Raw genomic sequence first — 17,427 nt, 5'->3', positions numbered from 1 at the left:
CCAGGACCCTGAGATCACAACCTAAGCCGAAGGCAGTGGCCCAACCCACTGAGCCACCCACGTGCCCCTCATATGCTGTAGTCTTAATCATGAACATCAGCTATCAAATGCTGACTTAATAAAGGTACTCTTAGTGCTGTTTGGGCATCAGACTATTTATCCTACACTAATTTAACCTAAATTCATATGCTTTTTGATCCTTTTTTGTGTCAAATTTAGTAGTTGTGTGTGTCCCTTCCATCTTCACTTCTGTTGCATCTAACCTTTTTCAATTTGCTCTTTTAAATTTATTGAGTTGTGAGACCAGAGAAACAAACTGGTAAGAATCTGGCCTAAAATACTGATAAAGGGGCTTTAAGTAAAGTCTGGAAATAAAACAATTATTTTACATGCTTTTTTAGAATCTGAAATAAATGCTATTCCTCTGCAACTTGATACTCTTGCTTAACATTAGCTCAAGTTCAGTCCTCTTGCTTTCTATTTATCTAGGATGTAGGTGCAAGTACCTGGCTTCATATCCTGAAACTTGGGGTCAGCCATTTCAGTCTCACTCTTCTGGAGTCCTTGCCCTCCTTACATTCCACATACTCAGAAACATCTCTAATCCTGGACAACCTCCGGGTACTTTCTCTACTCCCAATTCTGTTTGCAGCACACTATTAGAGAAAATTCTAAGGTTATAATTAAGGGACTCAATTCTAATGCTAATCTCAGGGCCACAAAACAATCCTTGTAGACACCCTACCAATTATTCCACAAGGAAGTTCCAAATATTTTCTATGCCTTAGTACCTACTCCACTCTACTCTTTTTTTTTTTTTTTAAGAGTTTATTTATTTGACAGACAGAGATCACAAGTAGGCAGCGAGGCAAGCAGAGAGAGAGGAAGGGAAGCAGGCTCTCTGCTGAGCAGAGAGCCCGATGAGGGGCTTGATCCCAGGACCCTGGAGTCATGACCTGGGCCGAAGGCAGATGCTTTAACCCACTGAGCCACCCAGGCGCCCCTACTCCACTCTACTCTTGTCCTTAATTTCAACTGATGGCTGTGTATTATACCCACTCAGGGCTGTCTAATATGATCTCTCCCAACTGGGAGTGGAGAGGCAGGATAGGAAGCTCTTACAATTATCTGGGAGAAAGGTGGCAGTGCAAACAGAAAGAATTCAATGGGTAAGAGACAGACAGAGTAGGTAGTGAAAGGTACTAGAATATGGCCCCCTCAAAATATGCATATAGACTATCTGAGAGAGAGAGAGCAAGTGTGGGGATGGGGGGAGGGGACAGAGGTAGAGGAGAGAGTCTCAAGAAGACTCCACGCTGGACTCAGGACCAGTCTCACGACCCTGACATCATGACCTGAAAATCAAGAGTCGGCTGCTTAAGCGAATGAGCCACCCAGGTGCCCCTGGCGTATCAACCACTGGGAACCAGCAGAAGCAGGAAAAAAGCTCTAAATCAGGGAACACCATTATGTTTCCTAAGGTAAATTTACTTTTTTTGAAAGATTTTATTTATTTATTTGACAGAGAGAGATCACAAGTAGGCAGAGAGGCAGGCAGGGAGGGGGGAAGCAGGCTTCCCGCTGAGCAGAGAGCCCGATGCAAGGCTCGATCCCAGGACCCCGAGATCATGACCCGAGCAGAAGGCAAAGAGGCTTACCTCACTGAGCCACCCAGACGCCCCCAAATTTTACATTTATAAAGGAAATTTCCATTTGTAAAGATGTCTCCTCTCACGGTGAAAGGAAGTGGACTCTAACAGCTCTAACCAACGGAAAGGCTCTAACTTAAACCTGCATAACCGACCTGACTAAACAACCCTGGTTTATCCTCCTTTTCCTGGTTCACCTTCCCATAACTTGCCTCCTCCACCCAGAAGTCCCAAACACCTTTTCTTTTGATTGGCCTAAGATGATGGGTAAGCCCAAATTCTAGCCATCCCTTTGGATTACTCCCGTCTGTCTCTCCCATCACTGGGACATGTTAATAAACTTGTTTGTTTCTCTCAATCTGTTTTTGGCCAGTCTAATTTAGAGTTCCAGCCAGAGAACCTAAAACGGGTAGAGAAAAGAGGTTTACTTTTTCCCTCCCCTACAGGAGACACTAGGCTATGACACACTGTGACATATGCATATGTTCTCCTAATATTAAGAGGCAGGCATGATCATTATCCCCACTCTCTAAATAAGGAACAGAGGATTAGAGCATTAAGGAAGTTGCCTATGGTCACAAAGCTGTTAAGTGAAAAACCTGGAATTCCTATTCTGTCTGATTCCTGAGCCTGCATTTCCAAACACTGTGAAATTAATAAAATATTCACATTTATATTCTTTTTTTTAAAAGATTTTATTTTTAAGCAATCCCTACAACCAAAGTGGGGCTCAAACTCACCATCCCGAGATCAAGAGTTGCAGGCTTTTCCAGCTGAGCCAGCCAGGCGCCCCTCACATATATATTCTAAACCATTAAAGTTCAATCCTGGGAATCAATAACTATATGCCACTTCTCCTTCCTCCACTACCTATAGATATCTTACCCGACACAGGGATTCAAACAGTCACTACCAACTGATCAGTATTAGCAACTGACATGAGCCTTAAACTTGGTGAGCAGGAGGGCAGCAACCAGCACATTAAAACTCCTTTGTGCAAATTAGAAAAAGACATCCTCTCTGGGCAGAGTAATCTCAAAAAGGCACTCTGCCTCCAGAAGCTGAGCTGGAATTCATCCCTATTCACCCCCTTATGCCCCAGCGCAGGGCTCGGTGTGTGCCAGGTATGCATGGGGACCCCTGATGAACCTATTCCTAGAGTCTTTCCCTCCCTGAACTCTTAGATTCTGCATTCTGCACATCTTTATCTTCTCAGGAATGTGAGTCCCATTCAGAGCTATAAAGTAATACACTGAAGATCATACATCAAGTTAGCAAGGCACTGAAATACCAAACATACTTTCAGTTAAATAGTCTCTTCCTTACACCACCTTTTCTTTACTATTGGAAAATGTTACTCCATCTGTCAGCTTTCGAAGAGTTCACACACTAAATTCTTTTAAAAAAAAGATAACATAAACCCCTCTTAATCCTGGTTTAATGTCACCACAAAGTAGCCTTGAATCCTTTCACGCAAGGAGCAGTACATAATATATAAAAACAAATACAACTACAAATATGCAGAATATTAGTATATTGGCCGAAAAGATTAAACAGGTTTTCTGGTTTTGTAGCTGACATTTTGCAGGGAGTAGTGAGAATACAATTTCATCCATAGCAATTGAACACCATGTTAATGAGCCATGGCAACTGACACACAGTATGTGGACAGAGGAGTGGGTCCCTGTACTCTTACAACCAGCCAGTATAAAAAACATGAATGTGAGAGAGCAGTGGCAATTTCTTCTCTACACGGTATGTAATTGAAATAATTTCTTTATAAAAAAGTAATTTATAGGATAATTATGGAAAATAAAAACAAATGAAAAAAATCATTTATAAAGGAAGCTTCCTCTGAACAAAAGAACTTAATCTCTTCTCCTTTACTGACAACCATTCCTTTTTATTTAAATTAATTTGAAAATTAATCCAAAAGCTAATATAGACTGGTCATCTTGTTAAGTACCACATTAATACAGTACCATCAAAATTTTTCAACGATCATTAAGAGTGGTATTATAAAGCACAAAGGAGGTCATTTATACAATAGGATTTTAAATGTCTTCATTATTAAAGAGCCCTAACTTTCTGATTTAAAATAAAGTAACTCCAGTAAAATTCCTCTTTTACGCTTTTGTAGGAATTGGGAGCATAATGTTATAAGCAGTGAGAAGCTATATATTTTAGAAATTAGTAAGTTAAGGAATATTAGTAATAATAAAGCTTCCTATAAGCACTAAGTGAAGTGGTTATTATGAATTTTCCACATCTCAGATAATCAATGCAGCCTCATCAAGGACAGATTAGCATAGCTTCTTTCTCAGTGAGGGCTCGAGCATCAGCTCAAGAGGCATTCTTAAAGGTGTGGAGGATTCAAGTTAAGATACATAGACCTAAATTATCATGACGGAATTTATTAGCATCTTCAGATAAAGTATTTGGCATCCATTAGGAGTTTGTATAAAGATCTCTGCTGTTTTGTAAAACTAGTTTTATAGAAAACAACAGAGACAATCACCAATTTTTGAAAAATAGGGCAAGCTTCAGAAAATATAGTATAAACTCTGAGAACTTTGTACCTGAAGAACATAATTAGATTTAATGAGTATGAAAACAGAGACTTCTTAAATTAGAAGATACAAATAAGTGAGTCTAATGCTTAGTAAATTACCATGTAGATAAAATGAGAAAGAGGGGTTCTGCTTAACTGAACTTTCGGTTAACAATGTAGTTTTATTATTCACTTTTTTTTTTTAAAGATTTCATGTATTTATTTGAGAGAATGTGAGAGAGAGAGAGAGAGAGAGAGAGAGAGAACGAGCAGGAGGAGGGGCAGAGGGAGAAGCAGACTCTCTGCTGATGGGGGCGCCCGATTGGGGCTCAATCCCAAGACTTTGGGATCATGACCTGAGCTGGCTTAACCGACTGAGCCACTTAATATTGACTTTTAAAGAAGACAGACACAGTAAGTGCTAAAAGTATGCCCCTTTCCTTAAAGATTATTTTGAGCTAAAGTCACTTGAAAAACAGTAAATGCAGACAGCTTTCTGTGAATTGCCCTTATCTACCTAAAAACAGATCTTCCAAAAGAAACTCAATTATCATAAATCCCTTTCCTGGAAATTCCATCAACTAGGTAAGACTGACTCTTATCACAGGAAAGGAGACCAATGGAATAGAACTGAGAGTCCAGGAATAAACCCCAGCTGAATTCATAGAAAGAGAAGGATGGTGATTGCCATGGGGCTCAAGAAAATGGGGAGATGTTGGTCAAAGGATACAAACCTCCAGTTTAAAGATCAGTCAGTCCCAGGAATCTAATGTACAGCATGGTGATTATAGTTAGTAATACTGTCTTATATACTTCTATATTTGAATATTGCTAAGAGAGTAAATCTTAAACTTTCTCACCACAAAAAAGAAATGGTAATTATGTGACACATTACACCTCACACCATGATGGTAATCATTTTGCAATATACATCAAATCAATACACTGTACACCTTTTTAAACTCATATATGTCCATTATATTTTAATATAGTTCAAAAAAGAAAAAACAGAGAACCAAAACACTTTACCATAAAACAATCCATGGTCTCATCAAAGCTTGTGAGCCTGCTAATTATTCAACTATCAAATGCACAGGATAACTAAGAAGTATGTCAACAAGAAGACTATCCCTATGTCAACAATACACTTTTGATAACAGCTTTAAAATTCTGTACAGGAGAAATATTAATATATTTTCTTTACTACTTAGCAGTCTCCACAAGAACTAGTTTCTGTGTTATTTGTAACGTGAATTGTAAGAGCTGAGCTATTAACATTTTTTTTAAGTCTCCATCAATTTCCAGAAGCTTCTTTCCTACCAAGACTAATATCATTCAAAGACACAGGAATTCTAAAGATAAAAGAGATAGGAGTGGTACATGGATCACACTCTCCTTTCTATTGGGTTTCTAGCCTTCATTTCATCAACTAATAACTGCAGAGACAAGATGTCAACCCACAGCTAGATCAAGTAGAAAGGAAAGGTGGTTTATGGCAGTGTATTAATTTTAATAATATTCTTTTAAACAGTATTTTAGCTTTTATATTTTTACATTTTTAATAATCCTTTTTAAGCTTTTATTTATTTATTTATTTTTAAAAGTGGGGGCAGAGGGGGACAGAGAGGGACAAGTAGACTCCACACTGAGACTGGTTTCAATCTTACAACCCTGAGATCATGACCCGAGCCAAAACCAAGAGTCGGGAAATGAACCACCCAGGTGTCCTTTTAATAATCTTTTAAATTTTTTTGTATTTTTGTATTTTAAGTAATATTCTTTTTAAAAAATAGTCTCAGGGTGCCTGGGTGGCTCAGTGGGTTAAAGCCTCTGCCTTCGGCTTGGGTCATGATCCCAGGGTCCTGGGATTGAGCCCTGCTTCAGGCTCTCTGCTCAGTGGGGAGCCTGCTTCCCTTCCTCTCTCTCTGCCTGCTTCTCTGCCTACTTGTGATCTCTGTCTGTCAAATAAATAAATAAAATCTTTTGGGGCGCCTGGGTGGCTCAGTGGGTTAAAGCCTCTGCCTTCGGCTCAGGTCATGGTCTCAGGGTCCTGGGATCGAGCCCCACATCGGGCTCTCTGCTCAGCGGGGAAGCCTGCTTCCCCCTCTCTCTCTGCCTGCCTCTCTGCCTGCTTGTGATCTCTGTCTGTCAAATAAATAAATGAAATGTTAAAAAAAAAAAAGTGTTTTCTTAAAAAAATAAATAAATAAATAAAATCTTTTTAAAAAATGGTCTCTTAAATTCACTTAAAAATATTTTTACCAGTATAATTATAGTTCTGCATTTGCTAGCAGAGAGGATGAAACAAATAGTCATTTTATATCAAAAGATACATTCTTACAAGATGGATACCATATTGGTTTAACTCTCCATTAAAAACAATTTTTTAGGGGCACCTGGGTGGCTCAGTGGGTTAAAGCCTCTGCCTTCGGCTCAGGTCATGATCTTAGGGTTCTGGGATGGAGCCCCACATCAGGCTCTCTGCTCAGTGGGGAGCCTGCTTCCCCACCACCCCACCTAACTCTCTGTCTACTTGTGATCTCTGTCGTCAAATAAAAACAATTTTTTATGAAAACAAAACAAAACAAAAATCCAAAAACAAAAACAAACAACAACAAAAACCCAATTTTTTAAACATATCAGTAGTTTTTGTTCATACTTTGTCATTTTTTCCCTTCCTATTTTATCTTTTAGGTGCTAGAATGAATGGATTCCATAGTATTCATCATTAAAGATCCTTATTGTTGGCCTCACCCATCGGGGTGTATTTGCAAATTTAATTAACTAGATCATCACAAAAAGGTAATGGAGGCAAATGGGTCAGTGGCTTGAGTTTAATAATTTCACACAAATTCTGAGAAAAATATTTTTCTTTGTATTTATATAAAAAGGCAAATAATCCAGAAAATTTTAAATTTATATTGTGATTTTCATGTATATATTGTAGAGGAAAAATAATTTTCCCTCTATTTTTCTAAGTTCTCAACTAGGGCTCCTGTAATAAGACAGGTAACAAGAGAAAGACAAACAGAAGTTTGTTAACTTGTATCATATATACGTGGCAGACACACAAGAAAAATGAGTAACTCAAATAGATGGCTTAGAATTCAGGCTTAAATGTCACCTTCAGCTAAAAACAAAGAAAGAGTATGAGGGAGGCTGGTTATGAAGAACTGACCAGGAGAAACACGGTAAACAAATGTAAGGTTAGTTATGTAGATGTATGTCCCTGCCTTTTCCATTTTTAAGATTCATTTGTGATTTAGAGTCATCTGTTTCTTGGTAACAGAGAAGGAAATACTCTTACAAATGGAGATTTTCTTTATAAATACAAATTTCCCTTATAAAATGGTTACTTCTACTCTGTCTTCACAGCTTCTCCTGTGTCTGATGTTTATCAAAGTAATCAGCTCAAAATTATCCTCATAACAAAGAGGAATTTTTTGGGGTGGCATATTCTGGTGTTCTATAGTCATATTTTGGAGTAGTAGTTACTAGTTTCCTACAGTACAAAATTACAACATCCAAACAAACTTCTCACCAGGCATAATTCCTTTAAAATTGTAACATAACATGACTGTTGTCTTCCATTTATTAAAAGAGTAAATATCCCTTGTATTCTTCTACATATTTCTAAAGGTCAATGATTTAAAAAACAATGAATAGGTAGGAAATAGATTTTCTTCTAAGTGCACAAGTAAATGGAAACCTTTATCATCATTCATTAAGAAAATTAAAGTCGGGGCACCTGGGTGGCTCAGTTGGTTAAGCATCCAACTCTTGGTTTCTACTCAGTTTGTAATCTCAGGGTCCTGAGTTCAAGCCCTGCATCTGGCTCTGTACTCAGCATGAAGAGAATTAAGATTCTCTCTCCCTCTCCTTTTGCCCCACCTCATCTCAAATAAATAAATCTTTAAAAAAAGAAAAAAAGAGTAGGATCCCATGAAATTAGTGTTTAATAGATCTGGTTGCTAGAGATGCAATTTAATGAGAACCCGATGCCAGATCATTGCTGAGCATTTACATTTTCCTAGAAAATGCACAACTCTATTAAAAAATTTTTTCACATTTAATTTTATGTACTGTTAATTGCTCTTTAGAAAAAGAGAGTATTTTACATTTATATTTTTAGTAAAAGATTAGGCTTTCCATAATATCAAGCATGTAAATAGCATAAATGCACCTGGCTTCTTTTACCTGACCACATGTCTTGACCAAGTTAATTTTAATTAAAAGTAAGCATTTCATTTGTTCTTCAAAAGAAGTTCAATCAAGGAATATTTTCAAGATAGGATGGCTCACAGAAAAACAAAGTTAACCTAAGAATTCATTCTAAAGAGTTTTATAACTATCATATTAAGTAAATATGCAGCAAAATGTTTTCTTTCTTTTGAACTAACTTGAAAAGAAAGCTACTTTGAATTAGTGAAGTCTTTGTCACAAAACATCTTTTTTTTTTTAAGATTTTATTTATTTATTTGTCAGAGAGAGAGAGAGGGAGAGAGAGCAAGCACAGGCAGACAGAATGGCAGGCAGAGGCAGAGGGAGAAGCAGGCTCCCTGATGAGCAAGGAGCCCGATGTGGGACTCGATCCCAGGACGCTGGGATCATGACCTGAGCCAAAGGTAGCTGCTTAACCAACTGAGCCACCCAGGCGTCCCACAAAACATCTTTTAAAGAAAAGATGTTTTACCTCTCAAATATAAAAATTAAATCACACAAGTCAAAGGAAGTGAACCCCAATATATATCCATTTATTCTAACTAATTTTAAATTGTTTATAATTAACATATTTTTCTATATCAATGGAAATAAGGGTTTAAGAATACTTAAAAATAGCTCTCCCATACAGGTTAAGCAAACTGTTCCATCGTATTTTACTAGAAACTTTTTTTTTAAAGATTTTATTTATTTGACAGACAGAGATCACAAGTAGGCAGAGAGGCAGGCAGAGAGAGAGGGGGAGAAGCAGACTCCCCACTGAGCAGAGAGCCTGACATGGGGCTCGATCCCCGGACCCCGAGACCATGGCCCGAGCCGAAGGCAGAGGCTTAACCCACTGAGCCACCCAGGCGCCCCTACTAGAAACTTTTACACCAAAGGAGTAAAATTTTTGCTATTAAAAAAAAAAAAAAAAAAAAAAAAGTAACTGTCAGCCAAGCCTCTGTTCAAATTACCAGAAAATCTCAATTAATAGAGACAAAACTAAAAAGAGTCAATAATCGATATATCGCAATGTACTACAAAGAAAAGAAACTTAGCAGGGGTCTTTTTGCCATTTAGTTTTTCTCATATGAACTAAACAAAAAGACAAGTCCTTGGAAAAGTTAAACTCATTAACGACTTACAGGCACACAGATTTTTTTTAATCCTGTCGATTTCTCCTGCCCATGCCTTACTTTGTTTTCTTTGCATCTTGCCTAAACTATTTTGTAAGAACTTCCTCACTGGTCTCTCTCTTCCTCTTCCAATGGGATTCCATAAAAAGAAAAAATACAGGGTCTTCGTAGCAAAAAAGAAAAAAAAAGAGCTACAGATGGTGACTATAGTTACTGTGGTAAGCACTGAGTAATGTATAGAATTGTCGAATTGCTAAGCTGCACCCCTGAAACTAATGTAACACTGTAGGTCAACTATACTTCAATTGTTTTTTAATGAAATACATTTTTTAAAAAGCTTGGAAAGTGCTAGCTTAAATGTTGAAAAAGATTTTTTTAACCTGTAGTACTTCTTACTGCCTTTAACATTCCATGTGTTTTGTAAATGTCCAAAATACTGTTGTGATAAACTACTGTATCAGTCAAGGTCCTACTTTCCTTTTCCAACTTTACCTCCCACTGGGCTTCCAGACCCTAAAACACCTAGTACTCTTTTACACCTCTGTGCCTCTCTCCATGATGCCTAGCTCTCAGCAGTGTCCTTCCTCTCATCTCTACTTCCCCCCAGGATTCTCTGACTTTATTAAAGCATTTATTTGTCTGCCTTAGGTTCTCCTATAAACATAAATTTCTCCCCCACTAAATTATAAGGCATGGAAAATAAGACCTGCTTGGTACACAGCTGGTAGTCAAAACACAAATTGAAACAGTGGTTTTAATTTTTCCAAAGAGTGCCTGAATATAGATCTCATTCTGTTATACAAATACATATAAAACTTGTAAAACTGGTAAGAACAGATGTTACCACCTTCCATCACTACCATTTGACAGATTATAAACATCATAATTATTATTAAACAGTTAACATTTCTTCAACATTATGTGCCAGCTACTCAGAGAAGTTCTTTACACAATATTTTTCATTTAATACTAAAAACAATCTTATAAGGTAAGTTCCATTATTATCTCCAATTCATCCCCAAATCAGATGAGGAAATTGAAGGTCCAAGAGGAGAATTTACAAGCCCAAGGTTTGACTGCTAGTGAGTCAGGGTTAAGAAGTGGCAGAGCTTAGAATCAAGGCCAGATCTGCTGACTGCAAAGTTCATTCTGTTAACTACTACACTTTTCTGCCTTTCAATATTTGCCCAAGTAATTCCCACTAATAAACCATGATGCTAATCGTAGTTCATTTAAACTGAGTGGGAAAAAGTATTATCTAGCTTCAAAGATCTCAAAATTCACTAAAATCAAATCTGACATCTATACTATTGAACCATAACTGCAACATGAAAATGAAAGAATTACTTACTTGCACAATTTGCCTTCTGCCAGGTGGAATTAAAAAACTCAGACAGAATCACAACTATCTGCATTCTATCTGCCATTAAGAGACTTTTGGCACAACTATGACTCTCTGAGGTATTCTGTAACAAAAAGACAGAAAAATACAATCTGAGTATTTTTAGACTTCCCAAACAATGGCTTTAGGCAAAAAAACAAACAAAACAATAATGACAAAAAAAAACCCTTATCAAAATAACTGAAGTATTTATTAAAAGCATTTTTTAACATTTTGTTTGATATAATCAAATAATTATGTCATTAATAACCATAATAAAACAAAAACAACTAAATATTTATTGATACCAGGTTCACCATCAAGGGAAGAAAATCTTTGCTTCTTAAATAAATACTTGCTTCTGTTGAACAATGTCAACCACTTAGGCTAAATTGCGTGCATCATATTTCTTACTTTTTATACATAGGAAAAATTCTGGAAAGCTTTCATCAAAATGTAGCACTGGTTATCTCTGAATACTGGAAATATGGTCATTTTCATTTTCTTTTTTGCCTCTTTTATAGTAAATTCTTCTACAATGAACATATACTACTTACATAATTTATCTGGTGAGTAAATGATTACAAAATATTTAAGTGTCATCTTCTGGGAAATTTTTGGTTCAAAACCTTATAAATCACAAGAAAATGGGACACACCAATTTTGCACCCAAATAGTTCATATCCACATAGAATATGCTTTCCACAGATCATTTTAATGAAAACTCACACTATGCAAAAAAGTAAATCCAAGTTCCTAAATTATTTGATCCTTATTGGTTTCTTTTCCCTTTTGCCCCAAGCAAGGAATTAGGTCATGCTGACACTTCATTCTTTCGAAGTTATTTAACTCATACTACTTACTTACCAGGCACTCTAAGAATCCTGGGTTTTGAGGATACAGAAAGTATAAGGAATGGCATAAACACTGGGACTTCAAGAACCCTCCCTGAGGTTAACTAACAAATCCTGTCAATTCTACCTCCTACATATCTCTGAAATCTGTCCATTCCTCCCTCCCATCAAAATGGTCCCCATGTAGCCTAGCCACCATTTCTCACATTCCTGCAAGAGTCTCTTAATTTACCTCCCACACCTACTCTTCCCCTTCCATCCCCATCTTCTGTTCCCTCCACTTTTCCTCAAGTAACTAGAATCTGGTCACATCATTCTACAGAATTAACATCTCAATAACATCTCACTGCTTCAACATGAAAGTCTAAAACCCGAGAAGGCCCACATGACCTGGTACCTGCCTACTTCTTCAGGCTCAGATCACTAGTCTCTTCCTGGCTCATAATACTTTGAGCTCTTTCTACTGCTCAAACACACCAGACTCAGTCTTCACACCTGTTACTTTTTACATGTATTCCTTCTCACCCTTGCCCCATACCCTCTCAGATTTTAAATATCAGCTTTAACCACTGACCACTCTACCTACTACTAGCCCTAGTCAAGATCAGCTCCCTTATTATATGCTTTGGAAGCGTCTGGCGTTTTTTACTCTGCAATACTTATCACACCTGGATTAAATAATTACTTGTATTATTACATGCTTAGTATCTGTTTTCCCTACCAGACTACAAGTTCTGCTTATTCACAGCTATATCCTTAGTAACTACTAGCCTGCACATACTAGGTTCCCAATGATCTTGAATTAAATGCATAAGAAGCATTATGTTCTGATCACTAATGAAAGATTGTTATATTATTCTATGTTCTGAGTTTCTCCATATATTTCTAAGACTTTATCAGTCTATAGCCAAAAAAAGTATGTTGAAGGTCGTAGGTACATACCCCCTAATCACTAGCACCTTCATAAATATATATACATATCTTTATATATCTATACCTACCTATATAAATTTTAAACAAACGAAGTAGAATGAGAGAGAGCTAAGCAATTCAGAGTTTGGGGGTCAAAGCATCCTGGCAACTTCTCTGAGGATGCTGAACAGCTCAGTGAAATCATTATCAGTTCATACTAAAAGAAGAAAGCATGACTCCAAGGAAGAGGAAATCAGTCACTCATACCACTCAAGTTTCACTGTATTCTTTACAGTATTCTTTACCTTTAGATAATAAAACTATACGTGGTCCTTGTTTCAGTAATTCCAAGAGGAAGTGACAAGAGAGAATTCTCACCAGACAATTCTGTTAGATTAAATGAATGAGCTTGCGGTAACAGAGAAATAGCTTGCAAATTTCTACCTTTGATTCTTTTTCTCCTTGTTATATTTCCCTCCTCTCTCAATCAATCTATGGATATGGATTCACCCTGAAGAGATGATAAAGGATATCTTATTCAAAATTCAGCTTATAGGTTTTCTTTTGATTAACCCCACCTGGCTCTGTTCCCGCCTTTAATTCAGCATCTCCCTTAAACTTTTTGCTGTAAATTGCTATTGTTCAAAATATAACAGTCACATTGATGATTTTTTCCTTTTTTCTTCTTCTCAAAATAGGTTTATTTCCCCCAACTATGGTGATAGTTTGAAGCTTGGGCCTTATCCTTCTTTTCCTACTGTATCGTTTTACCAGCCCAATATTTAAGAATAACATGTGCTGGGGCGCCTGCGTGGCTCAGTGGGTTAAGCCTCTGCCTTTGGCTCAGGTCATGGTCTCAGGGTCCTGGGATCGAGCGCCCGCATCAGGCTCTCTGCTTGGTGGGGAGCCTGCCTCCCCCTCTCTCTCTGCCTGCCTCTCTGCCTACTTGTGATCTCTCTGTCAAATAAATAAAATCCTTTAAAAAAAAACAATAACATGTGCTTGCTGATTAAACTGATTTAAGGGAAAGATTGAGTCTATGTAGGACAAATACATTACTCCCTAGAAATAACCTCCCTCTCGCCACACACAAAGAACAACTGATTCCTTCAAATTCACTTCTAAGAAACTCAGAACACTTTTTTTCCATAAGTTCATTATTACACATTATGATTCAATTCCCAAACCAATCCAAGAAAGCCTATTAAATCCATGAAGAACCTCAGAACCTTGGAAATAATGCTTTTGAGCTAGCAAAGCACATCCACCTCTACTGAGGAAAGGAAGGGAAAGACGTCAAGGTCTAAGATGAATTGGAGAGGAAATCCAGTTTGAGTAAAGGGTTTTTTTTTTTTCTTTTCTTTTCTTTCTTTTTTTTTTTTTTTTTTAAACTCTTGACTCTTCCTTCCATACAAGGGTAAAGTGAGCCTGATGCTCAGATCACTGGGAGAATTTAACAGGCACAAATGAGAGGAAGGAAGAAAGTTTCTGCACCCCTCCCCCAGGCCCTCACCATGCCTCTCTTGGGCAATGAGGAATTCATGTGGAAATTCAAACACAGATTGGGTGATGACCATAATGCTGCACCACTAGAGTCTGGGATAGTTTTTTATTTTATTTTTTTTTATTTTTGGGGGGGTAGTTTTTTAACCTCTTCTTAATTCCACAGTATCTACACAAATGAGGAAAGCATTTGCTCCCTCAAAAGATCCACACTGTATCGTTATTTAATCACCTTGGCCACAAAACAACTCACGAAATTGCTCAAAACAGAACATGATGTCATATCATACCTTGCTATATACTGACAGGGACAAGTCTTGGGTACTTTATTTTCAACTCATCGGAAGACAGATAGATAGGGATATATGTTATATCTAATAGAAGTATGCCTGGAAAAATTGCAGGTAACCCTAAATTTATTTAAACTATGTTAAAATCAAATACAAATGGAGACCAGACTTGAACATTCCCTGATCAGACAAAACCAGTTTAGTCATACAAACAAAAGCTTAATTTAGCTTATCTTGGAAGACAAGTGAGGTTAACCTGACCTGGGCCACTTCTTCTCTCTTTGGAAAATCATAAACCAGACTTATACTGTTCCCCAAAATTGATATGAGGTAATTGCTAAGCCATTCTCTTTTAAGAAAATTCCTATGAAAAATAAAAAGAAAGTTCCTATATTGTAACCAACTCTGTGAAGAACTAATGCACTCTTCCATACTACGTACATTGCTTTCTAACAATGCATCTCTAAGCCTCATTCCAGGTTTTGGTTTGAGGTCTCCCAGGTTACAAACTGTCTTTTTTGGTGTGTGCACAATGAACTTTTACTAACTGCTATTTCAGTGATTCATTGGTTTTATTTGTTTTTTCCAAACTTGAAAACTAGCTCTTTACAGAGAGATTGACTATATAACTTATTTAATGCAAGTAAATTTCCTATTTATGTAAAAAAAAATTTTTTTTTAAACTAGATCTGTTAAGTAATATCAGGCTCACTTAAAGCAGGATACAACTCTATGCAAGGTCATGTTTTGTCACACCAACTATGATTTATGCAATAATTCCAATCACATTTTTGTGAGACTACTTGTCCTCTCAATACAAGAGGAAATTTCCCTCTCCACAATCCCAATGTCATTCTTCATGTTTTTCCTTTACAAGGCATATCCAGCCCACACCTCATGACTCCTACCAGGCCTGACACTCTTACCCTTTAGGACTCTAGACCCTGTAAGTTTCTTATTACCAGGAACATGTATTCTCTTCCTTTCTCCCTCTCTTTTTCATTAAAACCCTCACAGGACCTACCACATGACCAGAAAAGGGCTAAGAGTACCAAAAATGGAGGACAGATATACCACTTCCCAAAAATTTAGCTCCCATTAACTGAGAACTACTACTATGTGCTTGTTTTCTAAGAGCTCTTTTTATCTTAATCAATAAGAAAACAGGCATAGAGAATGTAAGTCACTTGCCCAGAATATGCCGGCTAATACGAACTGGATTCCTGGCTGACTGGCTGCAGACTGTCTTAATCACTAAAATAAGCTCTCATATGTTATCTCGTTTAATCTTTGTAACAGTCACATCAGACAACTGTTTTTCTCCATTTTGCAAAGGAGTAAACTAAGACTATAAGATAACTAATCCAAGACCAAGCTGCTATGAAGTGGCGGATCTGATATTATCTGGCTACAAAGCTCAAGCCTCCTAACCACACTACAGTTGCCCCACTCGGAGTTTCAGGAAAAGGTCCTTCCTGGGAACAACAGGTAGAGATGGGAAGAAGCTGTGTCAGAGTGGGGTGAAGAGAGTAAAGGAGGGGAGGGAAAGGAAAGGTAGGGTTAAGGTTGCAGGACCCCCACGAAAAACAGCCATACCTATCTGCAAACATGTATCAAGAAGATGCCCAAAAGCAGCCATGGAGGCAAAACTCCAAACTCCAAGACCTATAATACCACCCACTCTTCTGATGCCCCAAACTACAATCCCTTTTCCTTACAGAGAAACTGAGCCACCCCCGCCCTGAGTAAACCATCATCACATCCTCCTTTCCCAACCCTCCACGCCGGAGGTCCTGGGTGTGCTCCTCTACCCACCCCCACGGCTCGACTGATGTTGTCCATCCTGTTGGCGACCTGTTGGAAGAGGGGGTAGCAGGTCTGACAGAGGCGCACCGGCCGGGCGCTGCGCACTAGGCACCCGGTCAGCTCTGCGCTGCTGTTGGCGAAGTCCAGTAACAGCTCCCGACACTCGGGATCCAGATCCGGCAGGTCCGGCGGTAGTGACAGCGGCCCCAGCCTTCCGCCTTGCAGCAGCGCCAGGGACAAGTCCTCCACCTCCAGCAACTGCTGCTCCGACAGGAGGTCGTGAAGGACCCTGTAGGGTCTGCTGACCACGGCGAGAGCGCCCAGAGCCAGCCCCGACCACAGCAGCGGCACCAGCAGCAGCCGCGGCAGAAGCAACGACCTCCGCCGCGCGACTGTCGCGCCCGGACCCATTGCTGGGTTGACAAACCCCAAGGGACTCCCTGCCGCCTCTCCACCCCCAGCTGGTGCTGCTGACCGCCGCCGCTTCCGGCTTCCTCGGGCGCAGGCCGCGAGCGGGGTCACGAGGCGCGCGCGTCACGGCCCCGCCTCCGGCGCGCAGCGCCCCTCCCCATTGGCTGCCGCGAGCCTCTCGCGGCCCTCGGGCCGGCGCGCGTGCAGAAGCGCGCACACACAGGCGGGCTCGCGCTCCCGGCCAGCTCCAAGCACCTGAGTGAGAGGATGCGAGACCCAGAGCGGCGTCGGGCTGTGGACCACCGAGCCGAGGCTCGCCCACTCTGTGACTACACGCGTCCACCACGTCGAACAATTGAATCTCGGGGATCTCGGCCCTCGGTCGCCCACCGATTTGGGAGTTCCCTGGGTTCTAGAAGTCTGGGGAGTTACTCCACACCGCAGAAAGCCGGACGGCCTGCGCCGTGGGAGTTACGAGTGAGTTCCTTGAGAAAGCCTGCTGGCAGGTGCCTGTGCAGGTTTTTGCTTGGTGGTTTCTTAGCATAATTTCCTCCCTCGTCCTATCTGGAAAAAGTAATAACATCTGTTTATTTGGGGTAGGGAAGCCTAGTGGCTTCTGAGCTTTTTTTTTTTTTCCTCCTTTTAACTTGAAACTGTTAACGTCCGCCTTGTCTAATAGTCGTTGTGCAATCATGGAAGAATTCTAGATCTGCATTTTCGAATACGGTAGC

At 39.2% G+C, this 17,427-nt stretch overlaps 1 protein-coding gene across 1 annotated transcript in view; it reads right to left on the bottom strand.

The window, feature by feature from the left end:
- Positions 1-16,750, bottom strand: part of LOC111158267 (osteopetrosis associated transmembrane protein 1) — a 33,461-nt gene extending 16,711 nt beyond the window's left edge. Inside the window, exons 1-2 of the mRNA XM_022520188.1 lie at positions 16,295-16,750; positions 10,891-11,005 (exon numbers count right to left, since the gene is read on the bottom strand). Of these exons, the coding sequence (XP_022375896.1) occupies positions 10,891-11,005; positions 16,295-16,696 (517 nt within the window). The 5' untranslated portion in view covers positions 16,697-16,750. The remainder of the gene's footprint in view (positions 1-10,890; positions 11,006-16,294) is intronic.
- Positions 16,751-17,427: the final 677 nt, after the last annotated feature.

The sequence above is a fragment of the Enhydra lutris genome, unplaced genomic scaffold (assembly GCF_002288905.1).
Source record: "Enhydra lutris kenyoni isolate GAN:26980312 unplaced genomic scaffold, ASM228890v2 scaffoldscaffold58, whole genome shotgun sequence".
NCBI lineage: Eukaryota > Metazoa > Chordata > Mammalia > Carnivora > Mustelidae > Enhydra > Enhydra lutris.
Note: the sequence above shows the minus strand (reverse complement) of the source record. Positions and strands in the feature narration are given on the sequence as shown.